Source organism: Drosophila subobscura, chromosome J (genome assembly GCF_008121235.1).
Source record: "Drosophila subobscura isolate 14011-0131.10 chromosome J, UCBerk_Dsub_1.0, whole genome shotgun sequence".
NCBI classification, from domain to species: Eukaryota; Metazoa; Arthropoda; class Insecta; order Diptera; family Drosophilidae; genus Drosophila; species Drosophila subobscura.
The window spans coordinates 13006109-13022569 of record NC_048532.1 but is presented as its reverse complement, the minus strand read 5'-3'; the positions used below and the strand labels follow the sequence as shown (position 1 = coordinate 13022569).

Below are 16461 nucleotides of genomic sequence, written 5' to 3'. Positions count from 1 at the left end.
TAGATGCTGGCTTTGACGCTGAAAAATGTGTCGGCGGATGATGAGGCGACATTGCGCGAGTATCCGGTCGTGTTTCGCATCATCAACCCCAAGGCCATCACCATGGGCCAGCTGTACGGCCGCTTCGATCCCATCTCGCACGAATGGTCCGACGGTGTGCTGGCCAAGACATTCCGCGAGCAGGTCCAGGGCCCACGCAACGAGCGTGCCTGGGTCATGTTCGATGGCCCCGTCGATGCGGTGTGGATTGAGAATCTCAACACGGTGCTGGACGACAACAAGAAGCTCTGCCTCATGTCCGGCGAGATCATGCAGATGACAAAGCTGATGAATATGATGTTTGAGCCCGCGGACCTCGAGCAGGCTTCCCCCGCCACAGTCTCGCGCTGCGGCATGATCTATATGGAACCATCGCAGCTGGGCTGGCGCGCCTTCCACAAGAGCTTCAGCAATGTCCTCGTGAAGATTGTGGGCCTCAACGAGATCTACATGACGCTCTTCGAGGACATGGTCGAGTGGCTGATACCCGCCGCCCTGGACTTTCTGCCGCAGTGCAAACAAATGCTGGAACTGTCGCCGATGTATCAGTACCAGACATTCTCCCGCTTCTTCCTGCACTTCCTGGACAAGCACAAAGTGTTCACGCAGGTTTGGTTCCAGCAGATGTTCCTCTTCTGCTATGCCTGGGCCTACTGTTCGGCGTTGACCGGCGCCGGGCAGCGCACCTTTGACGCACTCCTTCGCAAGGTGATCTACGGATCGAGCGAGGAGTATCCCAAGCCCAAGTATTTCTCACTGAATCGCGGCCAGATGTTCCCCGAGAAGCTGCTGTTCCTCGACTATCGCTTCGATGAGGCCGAGAACTGGTGGACGTGGCAAAAGTCCACGGATGATCCGTCCTCTGCGATTCACAACTTTCCCGATGAGGCGCAAATCAGCGAACTGATTGTTCCCACCAAGGAGACGGGTTATATTTCGTATTGGCAGGACTTTTGCATCTCCAAATCGTATGGCATGATGGTCATTGGACCCACGGGCACTGGCAAGAGCGCCATCATCACCAGCAACCTGCTGGCTCTGCCCAAATTCGCGAATATGGTGAACATTATCAACTTTTCGGCGCGCACCTCGGCACAAATGGTGCAGGACACGATCATGAGCAAGCTGGACAGACGCCGCAAGGGTGTCTATGGGCCATCGCTGGGCAAGAAGGTAGCTAAGGGATCTCCCAATCGAGTGTACTTTCATCCTGTAATCTCTGTTTTTAGTGCACTGTTTTCTGTGATGATGTGGCCATGCCCTCGAAGGATACGTATGGCTCACAGCCGCCGCTGGAGCTGCTGCGCACTTGGCTGGATCATGGCTATTGGTCGGATCTGGTGGACACCACCAAAATCGAACTGGTGGACATGGTGTGTAGCAAGCAGTCCATAAACTGTCCATAAGTTATCTGCGAAAACATCACAGTTCATCCATTCACATCTCTCACTTGTTTCCCCACACAGACTCTGATGTGCGCCATGGGCACTCTGGGTGGCAGCAACTTCATTTTTCCGCGTCTCTATCGCCACATGTTCGTGGTGGCTGTCGATTCCTTTGAGGACTCGACCATCGTTCGCATATTCACGGCAATTGGTGATTGGCATTTCGCCAAGGGTTATCCCGACAAGGTGGCACTGCTCTCCCGTGTATGTATCAGCGCTGCCCTCGGCCCTTCCCTCATCCTTTCTCTACAAAAACAACAGCCACCGCACACACAGCAATGGAGGCGGCGGCGGATGATTGTCTGGTCTGGCTGGGGTCTGTTCTGGTCACTGGAGTCAATGGAGTTCGTGTTTGGCTCGCATCCAAGCGCTGGGCGCATAATAAAATTAAAATGGCGTATTTTATAGCTTCATTTCCCGCCGCTCCTCCTGCACCACCCCAAAAAAGAGGAACTCTGAACTGTCTCTCTATCTGTGCCTGTGTTGTGGCTGTGTATTTTTATTGAGGATGTGTGTAACCCTTTTTATTTGTCTGTTGCAGGGCTTGGCCGAGGCAATGGTCAGCGTTTATCGCGAGGCAATACGCACCCTGCTGCCCACACCGGCCAAGTCCCACTACTCGTTCTCCCTGCGCGACATCACGCGTGTCTTCCAAGGCATCGTCATGGTGCCCGCCAAGCGGATGCCCGACCCGGAGAAGCTCGGACGCCTGTGGGCCCATGAAACTTATCGCGTATTTTATGACCGGTGAGTGTCGCTCCTCTGTCTGTCTGTCTGGCATTTACATATATCACATTTCCGTTTCAGTTTGGTGGACCAACGGGATAGGGATCGACTGCTTATCATGGCCATTGATGCCTGCAAGACATGTCTGCGCTTCCCCCTCGAGCAGGCCTTTGCGGAACGCATCGAACCGGGCGAGAAGCTGAGCGACAATGATGTACGAAATCTATTCTACGGCAACTACATGGAACCGGACGCAGAGCCAAAGTTCTACGACGAGGGCGAGAGCTACGAGAAGCTGGAGAAGCTCATGAAGTACTATCTGCGGGAGTACAACTCGTTTTCGAGCACGCGGATGGATTTGGTCATGTTCCGCTTTGCCATTGAGCATGTGAGCAGGTAAGAGGCAGGCCCTTTCATCCATTCCCTTTAGTTATCCAAGGGAAAACTCTCCCCAGGGTCTCCCGTGTGCTGCAAATGCCTCGTGGCAACATTCTGATGGTGGGAATGGGCGGTTCGGGGCGTCGCAGCTCCTGTCGCTTGGCTGCCTACATTGCCGACTGCCGCCTGATGACGGTGCAGGTGTCCAAGAGCTATACGATTACCGACTGGCGGGATGATCTCAAGAAGATACTCATGTCGGCCAGCTTCAATCTGAATCACACCGTTTTCCTCTTCTCCGACGCTCAGGTGAGTGACAGATAGAGATCTCTCTCCCCTCGCTCTACCCACTTGGTTTATGTGTTTGTCTCCCTGTTGTTATGCTAATACGCCATCAGAATGGCTATTTAATAAGGTTGTAAATCGTAGATAGCTTTAATCGAAACCTCCAGGGCGGAGGGAACAACAAACCCATAAACCCACAGACTCTGTTCTGCCTCTAGACTGGGCTACACTCAGAGAAAAGTTGCTTAGTAAAGAGAAAAATGTGCGAACTTCCATTAAATATTCATAAATATTTAAAAATATAATTATTTAAAACACATAAAATCTATAATCAAATTTTTAAGAAATATATTTCATTTAAATATGATTAAATATCGTTTAAATATGAAATATCTTCCTTTTACAAATTAATTATATATCATTTAAATATGAAATATATTTATTTTAAATAATTATTGTATATTTTAATTTTAAATATTTAAAAATCAAATTTTAATTTTAAACCCAAGTTCCACTCTCTCGTCTCTCAGTGCTTAGCTTTTTTCTCCGAGTGCATGTAAATTGATAAATTAAATTGAAATTAATTTGAATATTCTTGGAAATAAAACAGAATTTACACACACACACGCACAACAAACACACGCACGGCAAACGAATTCAGAGATGGACTGTCTTGCATGTGGAATAAATCAACAATTGAATGTCGACTCGAATCCGTTCTCAATACGGAAGCTTCACAGCAGAGCAGCAGCAACAGCAGCCAGCAGCAGCCAGCACTCATTGTTTTAGCCAGAATTTGCATTTATAATTAGGTTAATTGTTCAACTAACTTGATTATTGCACAGTAATTTGCATAGGCAGGCAGTAGGCAGTAGTCAGTAGGCCTAACAGCACCAAATACCAGCCAACAGACAAACCAAATTATGGCAAATCAAGAGCCCAATGAGTAGGCTTCAGAGAGCAGCAGCAGCAGCAGCAGCAGCAGCCCAGGTTGGGGGCTTAAATCCAAATTAAATGTTGGCCAATAAATTAGCATGGCCAAAAATAAACTCCATCAAATATGGCAAACAATAATGCAGGTGCTTACACATTTATTGTTATACAGTTTATCAGTTCAATTCGGATTCGATCCTTTGTGTTTTTCTGCGGCACCATTTGACCGTGAAGCGTGACCGAAAGTATATTGTTGTCGCCCCCCCACATGGGAGGCCATTGGGGCGGATTAAAACTGCCTCTTAATTGTGTGTTGTGTGTGTTGTTGTGTGTTTTTTCCACAGCTAAGCCCCCAAACACAAACACACACACAATAATCAATCGTGTATCGAGTGTCGAGACTACTGTAGACATTCATTGGCCGGCCGCTCGCTCGGGGGGCCAAGAAATCGTTGCCAAGGAATTAGGATTGTTTTTCCTGCCTGCCTGTATCGCAATCAATGATTTATCTCTGGCCTGGCCTGGACTGGTCTCTGCTCCGCATGCAGATATTAATTAACAATTACACCCCGAAATGACCAACCAGGTAGAGGGTGAGTGAGAGTGAGGCATGGGGAGGTATCAAGGGGCACTTAGGTGAATGCAAAATGCATGTACAGAGCAGGCACAGGCACCGGAACAGGGCACACAGAGGGCCCAAAGCCCAAAAAGAGGCTCAGGTTACATAAAAATGCATTTGGCCAGAGCCACAGACACACACAGACACACACAAACACACAGCAGCAGCAGCTCCAAGTGCAGCCCAACTCCTGTTCCAAAATCCCTAATGCACAACTTCGATTTGCATTGCACAATTGTGAATTCCTGTCTCTACTCTACCGTTCTCCTCTTGTGTTTGTCCATTCTCTGTTCAGGCAACGGATGAGGGCTATGTGGAGGATATCAATGGCATACTTAATACCGGTGATTTGCCAAATCTCTACCAGCTGGAGGACAAGGCAACCATCATGGAGAACATGGCGAATGTTGCCAAGCAACTGGTGAGTGCAAAATAAAACGAGGGACTGGGGCAGGCAGTCCCGAGAGTGGTAAATACATTTGAGGCTGAATTTCATGCCCCCTGGCGTCAGTCCCCATCCCCAGTGTTAAGTAAACCCAAAATCTAAGCTCCAACTCCCCTTTTTTAGGGCCGGAATCTGGACCCGTTGCCGAGCGAGGTGTATGCCTACTACATCGACCGTATACGTGAGCAGCTGCACATTGCCTTGGCCTTCTCGCCCATCGGTGACTCCTTCAAGGAGCGCATTCGTGTGTATCCCTCGCTGATCAACTGCTGCACCATCGACTGGTACATGCCCTGGCCGGAGGAGGCACTGGCCCGCGTTGGCACCTACTTTGTCAGCTCCATGAAGCTGAATCGACCGCATGACGAGGCCGAGCAGGCGGAGCAGGCACAGGCACAGCCACCGCGTATCTCCGATGAGTCTGCTCAAAGCGGAGAGGCGCACAGGGAGAGCGTCGAGGAGGATCGCGAGCTGACGCAGCTGGAGAACGATCTCGTGGACTGTGTCATGTTCTTCCACCAGTCGGTGGTGGATGCCAGCGAAAAGTGCTACCTGGAGCTGGGACGCCGCAACTATGTGACGCCCTCTGCCTATCTGGAGCTGCTGAAAGCCTTTCGCACCTTCTACACCCGCAAGCTGGATGAGATTACGCGGCTGCGGGATCGCTACACGACGGGTCTGGAGAAGCTTGACTTTGCCGCCGGCCAGGTGGGCGAGATGCAGGCGAATCTCTACGATTTGCAGCCCAAGCTGAAGGTCTTATCCGAGGAGACGGACCGCATCATGGTGAACATTGAGCGGGAGACGGCGGAGGCTGAGAAAAAGAAGGAAGTCGTGGGCGCCGATGAGGCGGCAGCCAATGAAGCAGCCGCCGCTGCTCAGGCCATCAAGGATGACTGCGAAACAGATCTGGCGGAGGCCATACCCGCCATGGAGGCGGCCCTCGAGGCGCTCAACACGCTCAAACCCGCCGACGTGTTCATTGTCAAGTCCATGAAGAATCCTCCCTATGGCGTGAAGCTCACCATGGAGGCGGTTTGTGTGCTCAAAGGCATCAAGCCTGATCGCAAACCAGATCCAAGTGGACACATGGTGGAGGATTACTGGGGCCCGTCCATGCGCATGCTCAGCGACATGAAGTTTTTGGATTCACTCAAGACATTCGACAAGGACAACATTCCACCGCCCATTATCAAGAGGATAAGAGAGAAGTTTGTCTGCAGATACATAAATATGTCCCCTGATTGATCCTCTTTTCCCTCCCTCAGATACATTGCTGATCGCGATTTTGTGCCCGAGAAAATCAAGGCTGCTTCCATGGCCTGCGAGGGCATCTGCCGTTGGGTGCGTGCCATGGATGTCTACGACAAAGTGGCGCGCATTGTGATGCCCAAGAAGGCCGCCCTGGCCGAGGCCGAAGGCGAACTCTCGCAGCAAATGGAGAAGCTGAATGCCAAGCGGGCGGAGCTGCAAGTTATTCTCGACAAGCTGCAGAAGCTCAACGATTTCTTTGCGGAAAAGTCGCGCGAAAAGAAGCGCCTGGAGGATGAGATAGACAATTGCGAGAAGAAGTTGAACAGGTCTGTTCTGGGCAGGATTTATAGAGCCTCAGCTCTTCTCTATTGATTCTCTTAACCATTTGCAGAGCGGAGAAGCTGCTGGGTGGCTTGGGCGGCGAGAAGACACGCTGGTCGGAGGCGGCCAAGAACCTGCACGAATCCATCAGCAACATTGTGGGCGATGTGCTCTTAGCTGGTGGCTGCACCGCTTACCTGGGCTTCTTCACCACCGAGGTGAGTCCTCGTATGTGGCAGCTACTTTCCCCATTCCCACTCCCATTCCCATTCCGTTGCCCCCCCGCTAATGGCCATTTTCTCAGCTCTCTGTCCGGGAGATTTTCCTCCATAAAGGTTTTTAATATGCATGAGCACGTTGCATTGATTTTCCTTTCTCTCTGTCGTTCCTTTTTTCAATTTTCCCCCCGCTCTTAGATGGCTGACGCGACATTTCCTTCTCCCTCTCCCCCTCTCCCCTCTGCCATTTTCTTTTCTATATTCTCTGTGTATATGCACGAGTTTTCCGTATGCACAAATGCTGACATGTTAATATTTAGCTAAAATCTTCCATCTCCCCCCTCCGAAATTGCATGCCATTTTTGCAGTACCGAGTGAACATCCTAAATGAATGGAATGCCCTGTGCCTGCAGCGGCACATACCGTGCAGCGAAACCTTCTCGCTGGCCACCACGCTGGGCCATCCGATGACGATACGCGCCTGGTCGCTGGCCGGACTGCCTGCGGATAACTTTTCCGTGGAGAATGGCATCATTGTGACCAATTCCAGTCGCTATTCGCTGCTCATTGATCCGCAGGGTATGCAGCGATCATTGGTCCCAAAGGTTCCCTAATTATTTGGTATATTCCTTGCAGTTCAAGCCAACAAATGGATCAAAAATATGGAGAAGAACAACAACCTAAAGGTGGTCAAGCAGAGCGATTCCAACTACATGCAGGTGCTGGAGTTGGCCATCTCCTATGGCCAGCCCGTGCTCATTGAGAATGTGGGTAAGTTCTGGGATTAATTCTGAATTTATCCTCTGTGGTGGCTGAGTTTCTTTTCTGCTTTCTCTTCCGGGACAGGCCAGAAACTCGACTCGAATCTAACGCCCATTTTGGAGAAGAACATTATCAAGCACAAGGGCGGTCTGTTCATCAAGAGCGGCGACACAATGATTGAATACAATCCGGACTTTCGTCTGTACATAACGACCTGTCTACGCAATCCGCATTATCCGCCGGAAGTGATGGTTATGGTAAGTCCGCTCTAGATCGAGTCTCCTACCCTACCAGGGGGGGAGCCTGGTGGGCAATGATGACGTTAGTTGTGTAATAAAACGACCAACTTAAATTGATATTTGGAAAATGTGCAGGCAAGCAGCGCAGCAGGCGGCAATCGCTGGGAATATGCAAATTTTCGTTGGCATTGACGACGATGTCGGGAGGCAGGCAGGACCAGGCGACTAGGACGCTGATGTACGTGCGACGTGGCTGCATAACTAGCACACTCTCAGAGCCAACGAGGGGACATCTATCCCGAGTTCGAGTCCTGGGATTGTCGAGGAGTGTTTATAAAAATTGTGCCAGCATTTCCCAGCTCTTGCTGCTGCTGCTGCCATCGCTTTTTATGTGCTGCTGCAACTGTTGTCAGCAGTTTTCCTTTTAACCATCTCTATTTTGCCACCCACTCTCCCCCTTTTCTGATTCTCTCTCTCTGTCTGCTTTTCCTTGTGCTTTTCTCCTTTTTTTTGTGGCACATTGTGTGTTTATTTTGAGTTTTCTTTCCATTTTACGTGCCACACTCGCTGCTGCTGCCCGCCACTCCATGCCACTCCATGCTCCCTCCCACTGATCCCCTCTCTCTTGTGTTCTCTGTGTTTAGGTAACAGTATTAAATTTCATGATAACGGAACAAGGATTACGCGAACAATTGCTGGCGATTGTGGTGGCACACGAGCGTCCCGATTTGCAAGAGAAGAAGGAGCAATTGATTATTGAGTCCGCAAGGAATCGTGATGCATTGTACACCATCGAATCGAAGATATTAGAGGTAAGTCCTCTCGTCGTTCCTCTCTTCCACTACTACTTCCTGCTGCTGCTCCTGGCATAATAAATATTTTCATTCCTTTGAGCCAACGCTTGCTTTCCATTTGGTTTGCTCTGCTCCTCTGGCTACCCAGATTCAATTAGAACACTGAAATTTATGCTCTTGTGCCTTGGCCAATGACAATTCAATTAAGTGGAAAGCAAAACCTAACCAAACTGTTCTGTCTTTTAGGTTTTGTCCACCTCGGAGGGCAACGTCCTGGAGGATGAGAATGCCATCAACATTCTATCGTCGAGTAAGATCCTGTCCGAGGATATCCAAGAGAAGCAAGTGATTGCCGTGGCCACCGAGATAGAAATAGACGCTGCCCGGCAGCAATATATACCCGTGGCCAAGCACTCGGCCATTCTGTTCTTCTGCATCAGCGAACTGGCCAATGTGGATCCCATGTACCAGTATTCGCTCTCCTGGTTCCTCAATCTGTTCGTCAACACCATCCTGAAGGCACCCAAGTCGGATAATCTGGGGGATCGGCTGACCAATCTCAACGATTACTTTACCAAATCGATTTACACGAATGTCTGTCGCTCGCTCTTCGAGAAGGATAAGCTGGTGATCTCGCTGGTCATGTGTTTGGGCATTCTAGTGTCTCAGGGTCGTCTGGCCAAGAACGATCTGTTGTTCTTTCTCACCGGAGGCATTGGCTTCAAGAGCATTCCACCAAATCCTCTCAGTGCCTGGCTGCCAGACAAGGCATGGGCTGGCGCAGTTCGTGCCACGGATTTGGCGGAGTAAGTTTGGGTTTTCCTACCATTATGGTAGCTGAATAATCTCTCTCCTGTTTGCGACAGCCTCAAGAACCTACCGGAAAAACTGCAAAGCAATGCGGAGGCCTGGAAGGCTTTTTACGATGCTGCCAGTCCCGACCAACTGCCGCTGCCAGCGCCCCATAATGCAGTAAATGAAATGCTATATCTGATCGTGCTCAAGGCCCTGCGACCGGATAAGCTGGTGCCAGCTGTAAGGGTATGTTTTCCACTCCCACTCCCTCTCCACCCCCCCTCCCTCTGCTGCTTTCACTGCATAACTCGTGTCTGCAGGCTTTTATTACGCGCAACCTGGACAGGTCGTTCGTGGAGCCGCCTCCATTCGATTTGGGTGCCTCGTTTGCGGATAGTTCGCCGAAAATACCGCTGGTATTCCTGCTCTCGCCCGGATCGGATCCCATGGCCAGCCTCTTCATGTTCGCCAAACAACGCAACATGTACGACAAGTAAGTTAATTAACGAGAGTGGCCGACAGTGGTGGTGGCTCGGCTCATATTTCCATGTCCATCGTGTCCATCGAATGGGCAGGGGGGTCTGGCACTCCGAACGGAGTGTCTCCCTGGGCGGCGAGGTGGCATGATGTTTTCGATTAAGCGCGACATGTGCGCCGCCTTGTAGATATGTGTGGATGGGGGGTACACTCTTGCCATTCAGCGCTGGCTACTGCCACTGTTGGCACCTCCTCCTTTTTAAAGAACAAAATTTATGCTAAGCACATCCGCTGCCCCATTCTTCGCTCGCTGCACAGATTGAAAACCATCTCGCTGGGTCAGGGCCAGGGACCGCGTGCTGAAAAGATGATTATGGAGGCGGCCCGTCACGGCCAATGGGTTGTCCTGCAGAACTGTCACGTCGCCTTCAGCTGGATGGGCGACTTGGAGCGCATCTGCAATGATACGACCCTAACCGATGGCGCCCACACCGACTACCGTCTGTGGTGCACCTCCTATCCGAGCGCCGTCTTTCCCGTCTCGGTGCTGCAGAACTCCGTGAAGATGACAAACGAACCGCCCAAGGGTCTGCGGGCGAACATGCATCGCTCCTTCACCTCGGATCCCCTCATGCGTGACAAGTTCTTCACGAACGCCTTCCTCTTCTCGGACTCGGCCAACAAGTGCTGGCTTCGTGGCGTCTTTGCCTTGGTCTTCTTCCATGCTGTCGTGCAGGAGCGTCGAGAATTTGGTCCCCTGGGTTGGAACATTCCGTACGAGTTCAATGAATCGGATTTAAAGTGAGTAAATGCCATCACATGAGTGGTTAACCCATAGCCAGAGCCTTCTTCTTTTAGGATCTCCTTGCTGCAATTGAAGATGTTCATCACACAGAGCCAGAGCATTCCCTTCCGCGGCCATGTGTACCTCACAGGGGAGTGCAACTATGGCGGCAGGGTCACGGATGACAAGGATCGACGCTTGATTCTGTCGCTGCTGAATATGATCTACAATCCCACAACCATTGAGGAGGATAAGTGAGTGGCAATCAGCAATATCTTTAGCCATAACTCTTCATCTCTTTCCTGCCTTAGCTATGCCCTCTCCCAGTCTGGCAACTATCGTGTGCCCCTGAGTCCCACGCGCCTGAATTCCATTGAATACGTGTCCAGCTTTCCGCTCAGTCCACAGCCAGAGGTCTATGGCTTGCATGAGAATGCGGATATCAATCGGAATGTCAAGGAAACCAATGCGGTAAGACAAACACTTCCACTTTGTACCCTTAAACCTTTCTCTATGCTCTCTCCCACAGCTCATCGGCGGCGTGCTGCTCACCCAGACCGATCTGATGGCCTCCGTGAAGGCCAGTTCTGCGGGTGGCGCCAAGGAGGATCCCGCCATTGCCATTTGCAAGCAGCTGTTGAGCCAGCTGCCGCAGGAGTACGACATCGATGAGGTGTCCAAGACCTATCCCGTGATCTACACCAACTCGATGAACACTGTGCTGCGGCAGGAGCTGATACGCTTCAATCGGCTGCTCTCGTACATACGCAAGAGTTTGGTCAACGTCAGCAAGGCGGTGGTGGGACAGATAGCAATGATACCAGAGCTAGAGCGCACCCATGCATCGATGGTCATTGGCAAGCTGCCGGCGGATTGGCTCAAGAAGAGCTATCCATCGCTCAAGCCATTGGGCAGCTACGTGAGCGACTTGCTCGCACGGTAAGCATTTCTTTGGCTCTTTTTCTCTGTGTATCTGTATATATATATCCTATATGTGGCATGGGTTCCTTCCTAGACCATTTGGGCAGCCATCAATGGCATTGTATTGAGCGCTGAGCTCTCCTCTACTCAGCTCTCCTCCGAGTTCTTTTCGTTCTTTGCCTCAATTGTGCAAATATAATAAATGTATAAGGCACACACACACACACACACACTCATCCTGTCCTCTGTCCCATGTCCCTGTGTGGCTCCTGCTGCTGGCATTCATGGCAAAAATCTTATTTGCTTTTGACATCAAAGGACGCTTGCTGCTGCTGCTGCTGTTTGTATGCGCTCCTCCTCTGCCACTCCTGCCACTGCCACAGCTTCTGCTGCTCTGCTTTTGTGTATGCAGCATTCCCTTTTATTGTCGTCGCATGTTTAATATTTATTAATAAATTGAAAAATAAGATAACTCCAGCTCTGACCACACACTCACAACTCTCCGTGTGACCCGCAGGTTGGCCTTCTTCCAGGATTGGATTGAGAAGGGTGAACCCACCGTCTACTGGATATCTGGCTTCTACTTTACCCAGTCCTTCATCACGGGCGTTCTGCAGAACTATTCGCGTAAGAATCGCTTCCAAATCGACATGATTTTCATAGAGTTTGCGGTGACCAAGTTTGAGGTGCAAGTCAGTCAGACGCCCGAGGTGGGTGCCTACATTCGGGTAAGTTTTAATACTCCAAGAAAGTACACCTTGAACACCAAATAAACATTGAGTTTTGACACATGCAACAGGAACAAAAAGAGGTCAATGATGAGACCAAATTCATACAAGTAAGACCAGAAAGACTTTACACCTTTGGGCACACATTTCTTAGTTATATTTGCACTACAATAATTCCCATTCCTTCATTAATTTCCCATTCTGTTTCCTCCCAAAAGGGCATCTTCATCGAAGGCGCTCGCTGGAATCGCAAGACCAAGGAGATAGATGAATCCTTCTCCAAGATTTTGTTCGACACTCTGCCCGTCATCTATCTGCGACCTGTGCTCAAGGCCCTGGAGGACATACCCCGCTCAACGGGCGGTGCCGAGGGCGACACCATCTACGACTGCCCCGTGTACAAGACGAGCGAAAGGCGCGGCGTGCTCTCCACCACGGGCCATTCCACCAATTTCGTGATGTACCTGCAGCTGAAGTGCTCCCGGACACAAATGCATTGGATTAACAGAGGCACGGCCTGCCTCTGCCAGTTGGATGATTAACTGGGAGTGGGAGTGGGAGTGGGAGTGGTAGATGGGGGACTGGGTGTGCGATTGGTATTGGAACTGTGTGCCGGATGCCCCCTCGTACAGGTTGTGATCCTTGGCACCCTGGCGCGCTGCTTGGACTGAGGTTGGGGCTTTCCGACTGTCGTCCGGCCTGGACCCCATCTATATGCAGATATATTTTTGCGTGGATTTTTGTTTCGTTTTCTTGTTCTTTTTTTGTTGCCAATACTCCACCCAGGAAGCTCAACCCAAAAAGAGTGGAGGGAGAGTGGAGTGGAGTGGAGTCTTGTTTATTCAGTTGCCCCGTGTTTTCCACATCCGACAACTGGCAACTGAAACTGGGCCACGGGGCATGGGGGCATGGGGACATGGGTGGCAGCTCAGAGTCCGAGGGCGCTGCGAAATGATGATGATGATTGCCAGATATAAATTAAATATGCAGCAATGGTGGAGGAGTGGGGATACGTACATATAGATATATATTTTTTATATGCGCCATTTACAAATGAATAAACGAATGAATAACACACCCAACCCCACCCCTACGTATACCATTTGAAATCGAGAGCCTAGGAAATTGTTTACTACAAAAATACCGAGAGCACTTTCATTTAATTAACTTTAAAGCTCAATAACAATTCGAAGAGCGCCCCGAACAGGATGTACTAGCCATGCGTGGGGGTTGGGGTTGGGGGTTAAGACCCACACAACAGCCAAGAAATATCGACAAAAATAAAAACCAAATTCCATTCTATTCTTATTCAATCGACATCTCGAAATACCTTTTTTGAGCAGACCAAAAACCACTCGAAGTTCTTGGCCATCGAAAGGTGCTCCATCATGCTGCCCCCCCGAACCCCTCTCGTCTTGCGGCTGTATGTCTCAGCTGTGAGTGTGTGGGCTGAGAGGCAGCAGCAATTTAGCATATCAAAAAGATTTATGGCATGCGTCCGTGGCTCAATTGGAGCAAAAATAAACACAATTTAAACATTTGTATAAGAAAAATTGAAATATGCCAAGAGGAGACGGAGACGGAGACGATCGATCTCATCGGTTAAGTCTATTAAATCATTCCTCTATTAATAGCGTAATGGAGCGTAGCCGTAGCCGTAGCCGTAGCCGTGGCTGTAGCCAAAGCGCCGCCAAAAATAGCAACACTCGAGAGCACTCGCGAGGCTCAACCTTCCAAATCCAATCGAATCCCATCCATCCCCTTCCAGTTGATCATATTCATAATCATAATCATATCGAGCTGTTGGCAAACACTCTCCAACGTGCATGGCCTTAAACGCTGATCGAGAGCCTCCAAAAATACACCAATCCATAGATCCAACTCGAAGCCATTTATGCAGCATTCACCGTACAAAATGAAGAAGAATCCATCGACTTCCGCTTGTAATTACCATTGATCCAATGGATCCATTGAATTGACACAAATCTATCAGCTCTATTCATGCCACACACGCACACAATACCCCCAAAGAGTCAGAAACCGACTCAGACATAAGCCGATGCAAATCGAATATCGAGACAATCCATTCGAGAATGAATGCCAAAGAGCCCTCGACTATTGTTAGAGATTCTTCCTACGTCTGACAGATCCATTCCATTCCATTTTGGAGATGCTGCTGCTACGGCTCCGCTCTGTTTTCTGGCATAATCATTTTTTATTGATAACCAAAACATGTGCTGGAGCGGAGTTCAATTGGTGCTTGAGACACTTTTTGACAATAGGCAACTTAGACAGACAATCCGAATCACTAAGCTGCCTGCCCCCCACCGATCGAAACAAGAGCCGGAGCCAGCGATGCGGTAGTTGATTCGTCGCTGATCGGAGATCGTCGTTGATCGGCAACCGGTTTCCGCTTCTGCTCGAACTCTGCTCTGCTCTGCTCATCTCTGACCAAAGTGAATGGACATCGGCCGGCGGCAGCCGAGAACTTTTTTTTTGTGTTTCTTTGGCGGATCTCGGATCGAAATTTTGTGTATAAATAGTGTCGTTAGGTCTGGTTTTGAAACAGAATCAACTTTGGATTAATCTAACATACATCGTCTTGGACATCTTCTAGGAAAATGGTTAGTAAACCAATCGAATCGAGCCTTCCAGGACTAAACCTTCAACTCCCTCCCGTTGATTTTCTTTCAGAAATTCTTTGTCATTGCCTTTGCTGTGATCGCAGCTGCTTCGGCGGCCTCCATTGCCACGGATTACCTGCCGCCGGTGGACAACAACCTCGAAGCTGCCTCCGAGCTGGTCGAGCTGCCCGCTGCCGAGCAGGGTCTCCTCGCCGATGATGGCTACCGCTACAAGACCGTCCGCCGCCTCAAGCTGCGCCACCGTCGTGACGTCAACGAGCTGCCCACCGCCGAATATCTGCCCCCTGTGGAGGGGGCTTCCGAATCGGTTGCCATCGAGACTCCCCTGGCCGATGATGGTTACCGTTACAAGACCATTCGTCGTGTCATCCGTCGCCGTCGTGACGTGAACGAGCTCCCCACTGCCGAATACCTGCCCCCTGTGGAGGAGGCTTCCGAATCGGTTGCCGTCGAGACTCCCCTTGCTGATGATGGTTACCGCTACAAGACCGTCCGCCGCGTCATCCGTCGTCGTCGTGATGTCAACGAGCTGCCCACTGCTGAGTACCTGCCCCCCGTTGAGGAAGCTTCCGAGGCCGTCGCCGTCGAGACTCCCCTTGCTGATGACGGATACCGTTACAAGACTGTCCGTCGTGTCATCCGTCGCCGTCGTGACGTGAACGAGTTGTCTGCCGAGTACCTGCCCCCGTTGAGGAGGCCTCTGAGGCTGTTGCTGTTGAGACTCCCCTTGCCGATGATGGTTACCGTTACAAGACCGTTCGCCGAGTGATCCGTCGTCGTCGTGATGTCAACGAGCTGCCCACCGCCGAATACCTGCCCCCAGTTGAAGAAGCATCCGAGTCCGTTGCTGTTGAGACTCCTCTGGCTGATGATGGCTACCGCTACAAGACCGTCCGTCGTGTGATCCGTCGCCGTCGTGACGTGAACGAGCTCCCCACTGCTGAGTACCTGCCCCCTGTGGAGGAAGCCTCTGAGGCTGTTGCCGTCGAGACTCCTTTGGCCGATGATGGATACCGTTACAAGACTGTCCGTCGTGTCATCCGTCGTCGTCGTGATGTCAATGAGCTGCCCACCGCCGAGTACCTGCCCCCTGTGGGTGAGGCTTCCGAGGCTGTTGCTGTGGAGACGCCCCTGGCCGATGATGGCTACCGTTACAAGACCGTCCGTCGTGTCATCCGTCGCCGTCGTGATGTCAACGAGCTGTCCGCCGAGTACCTGCCCCCTGTGGAGGAGGCCGCTTCCGCCGTCATCGATGTGCCTGCAGAGCAGACGATCCTGGCCAACGATGGATACCGCTACAAGACCGTCCGTCGCCTGAAGCTCCGTCGCCACTAAGCCGCCCGCCCATCGCACACCCACCGCACAGCATTTGAGAGTGTCAGGAATGGGGTGTGGTGTCACCTGCCCCGATGTCCTTCCTGCCGTTGATATCTCATAATGAAAAACTAACTACAAATAAGTCGAGCGTATTAGTCAAACTGAAGAAAACGATTATGAACAATCCCCCGAGTACAAAACACACAAAACGAATTAACAAATAAAATACAAAATCATTTTTAAAAACAAATCTTTGCTCTGGCTCTTATATTCTGACTAATCTCCGCACTCTGCGCCACCTTAAATGGTTCCCAAATGGGAGAGGGAGAGCCTTCG

At 50.7% G+C, this 16461-nt stretch overlaps 2 protein-coding genes and 1 long non-coding RNA gene across 3 annotated transcripts in view; 2 read left to right on the top strand and 1 right to left on the bottom strand.

Annotated features, from left to right (window-relative positions):
* The window catches only part of LOC117892950 (dynein heavy chain 3, axonemal), a 33929-nt gene extending 20782 nt beyond the window's left edge, over nucleotides 1–13147 (top strand). The window contains exons 30-53 of the mRNA XM_034799280.1: nucleotides 4–1212; nucleotides 1269–1412; nucleotides 1506–1688; nucleotides 2026–2231; nucleotides 2292–2606; nucleotides 2666–2897; nucleotides 4721–4846; nucleotides 4994–6081; nucleotides 6139–6450; nucleotides 6516–6663; nucleotides 7032–7242; nucleotides 7300–7434; nucleotides 7510–7682; nucleotides 8309–8476; nucleotides 8705–9264; nucleotides 9325–9499; nucleotides 9574–9746; nucleotides 10049–10531; nucleotides 10589–10768; nucleotides 10826–10985; nucleotides 11044–11453; nucleotides 11953–12163; nucleotides 12235–12273; nucleotides 12382–13147. Coding sequence (XP_034655171.1) covers nucleotides 4–1212; nucleotides 1269–1412; nucleotides 1506–1688; nucleotides 2026–2231; nucleotides 2292–2606; nucleotides 2666–2897; nucleotides 4721–4846; nucleotides 4994–6081; nucleotides 6139–6450; nucleotides 6516–6663; nucleotides 7032–7242; nucleotides 7300–7434; nucleotides 7510–7682; nucleotides 8309–8476; nucleotides 8705–9264; nucleotides 9325–9499; nucleotides 9574–9746; nucleotides 10049–10531; nucleotides 10589–10768; nucleotides 10826–10985; nucleotides 11044–11453; nucleotides 11953–12163; nucleotides 12235–12273; nucleotides 12382–12705 — 7365 coding nt within the window. The 3' untranslated portion in view covers nucleotides 12706–13147. The remainder of the gene's footprint in view (nucleotides 1–3; nucleotides 1213–1268; nucleotides 1413–1505; nucleotides 1689–2025; nucleotides 2232–2291; nucleotides 2607–2665; nucleotides 2898–4720; nucleotides 4847–4993; nucleotides 6082–6138; nucleotides 6451–6515; nucleotides 6664–7031; nucleotides 7243–7299; nucleotides 7435–7509; nucleotides 7683–8308; nucleotides 8477–8704; nucleotides 9265–9324; nucleotides 9500–9573; nucleotides 9747–10048; nucleotides 10532–10588; nucleotides 10769–10825; nucleotides 10986–11043; nucleotides 11454–11952; nucleotides 12164–12234; nucleotides 12274–12381) is intronic.
* Nucleotides 1–16461, bottom strand: part of LOC117892961 — an 80647-nt gene that overhangs the window by 47904 nt on the left and 16282 nt on the right. The window lies entirely within an intron of this gene.
* On the top strand, nucleotides 14739–16340 carry LOC117892955. The gene is given in 3 exon segments (XM_034799288.1): nucleotides 14739–14787; nucleotides 14858–15494; nucleotides 15497–16340. Coding segments are annotated over 3 exon segments (1287 nt in total). The 5' UTR covers nucleotides 14739–14784; the 3' UTR covers nucleotides 16144–16340.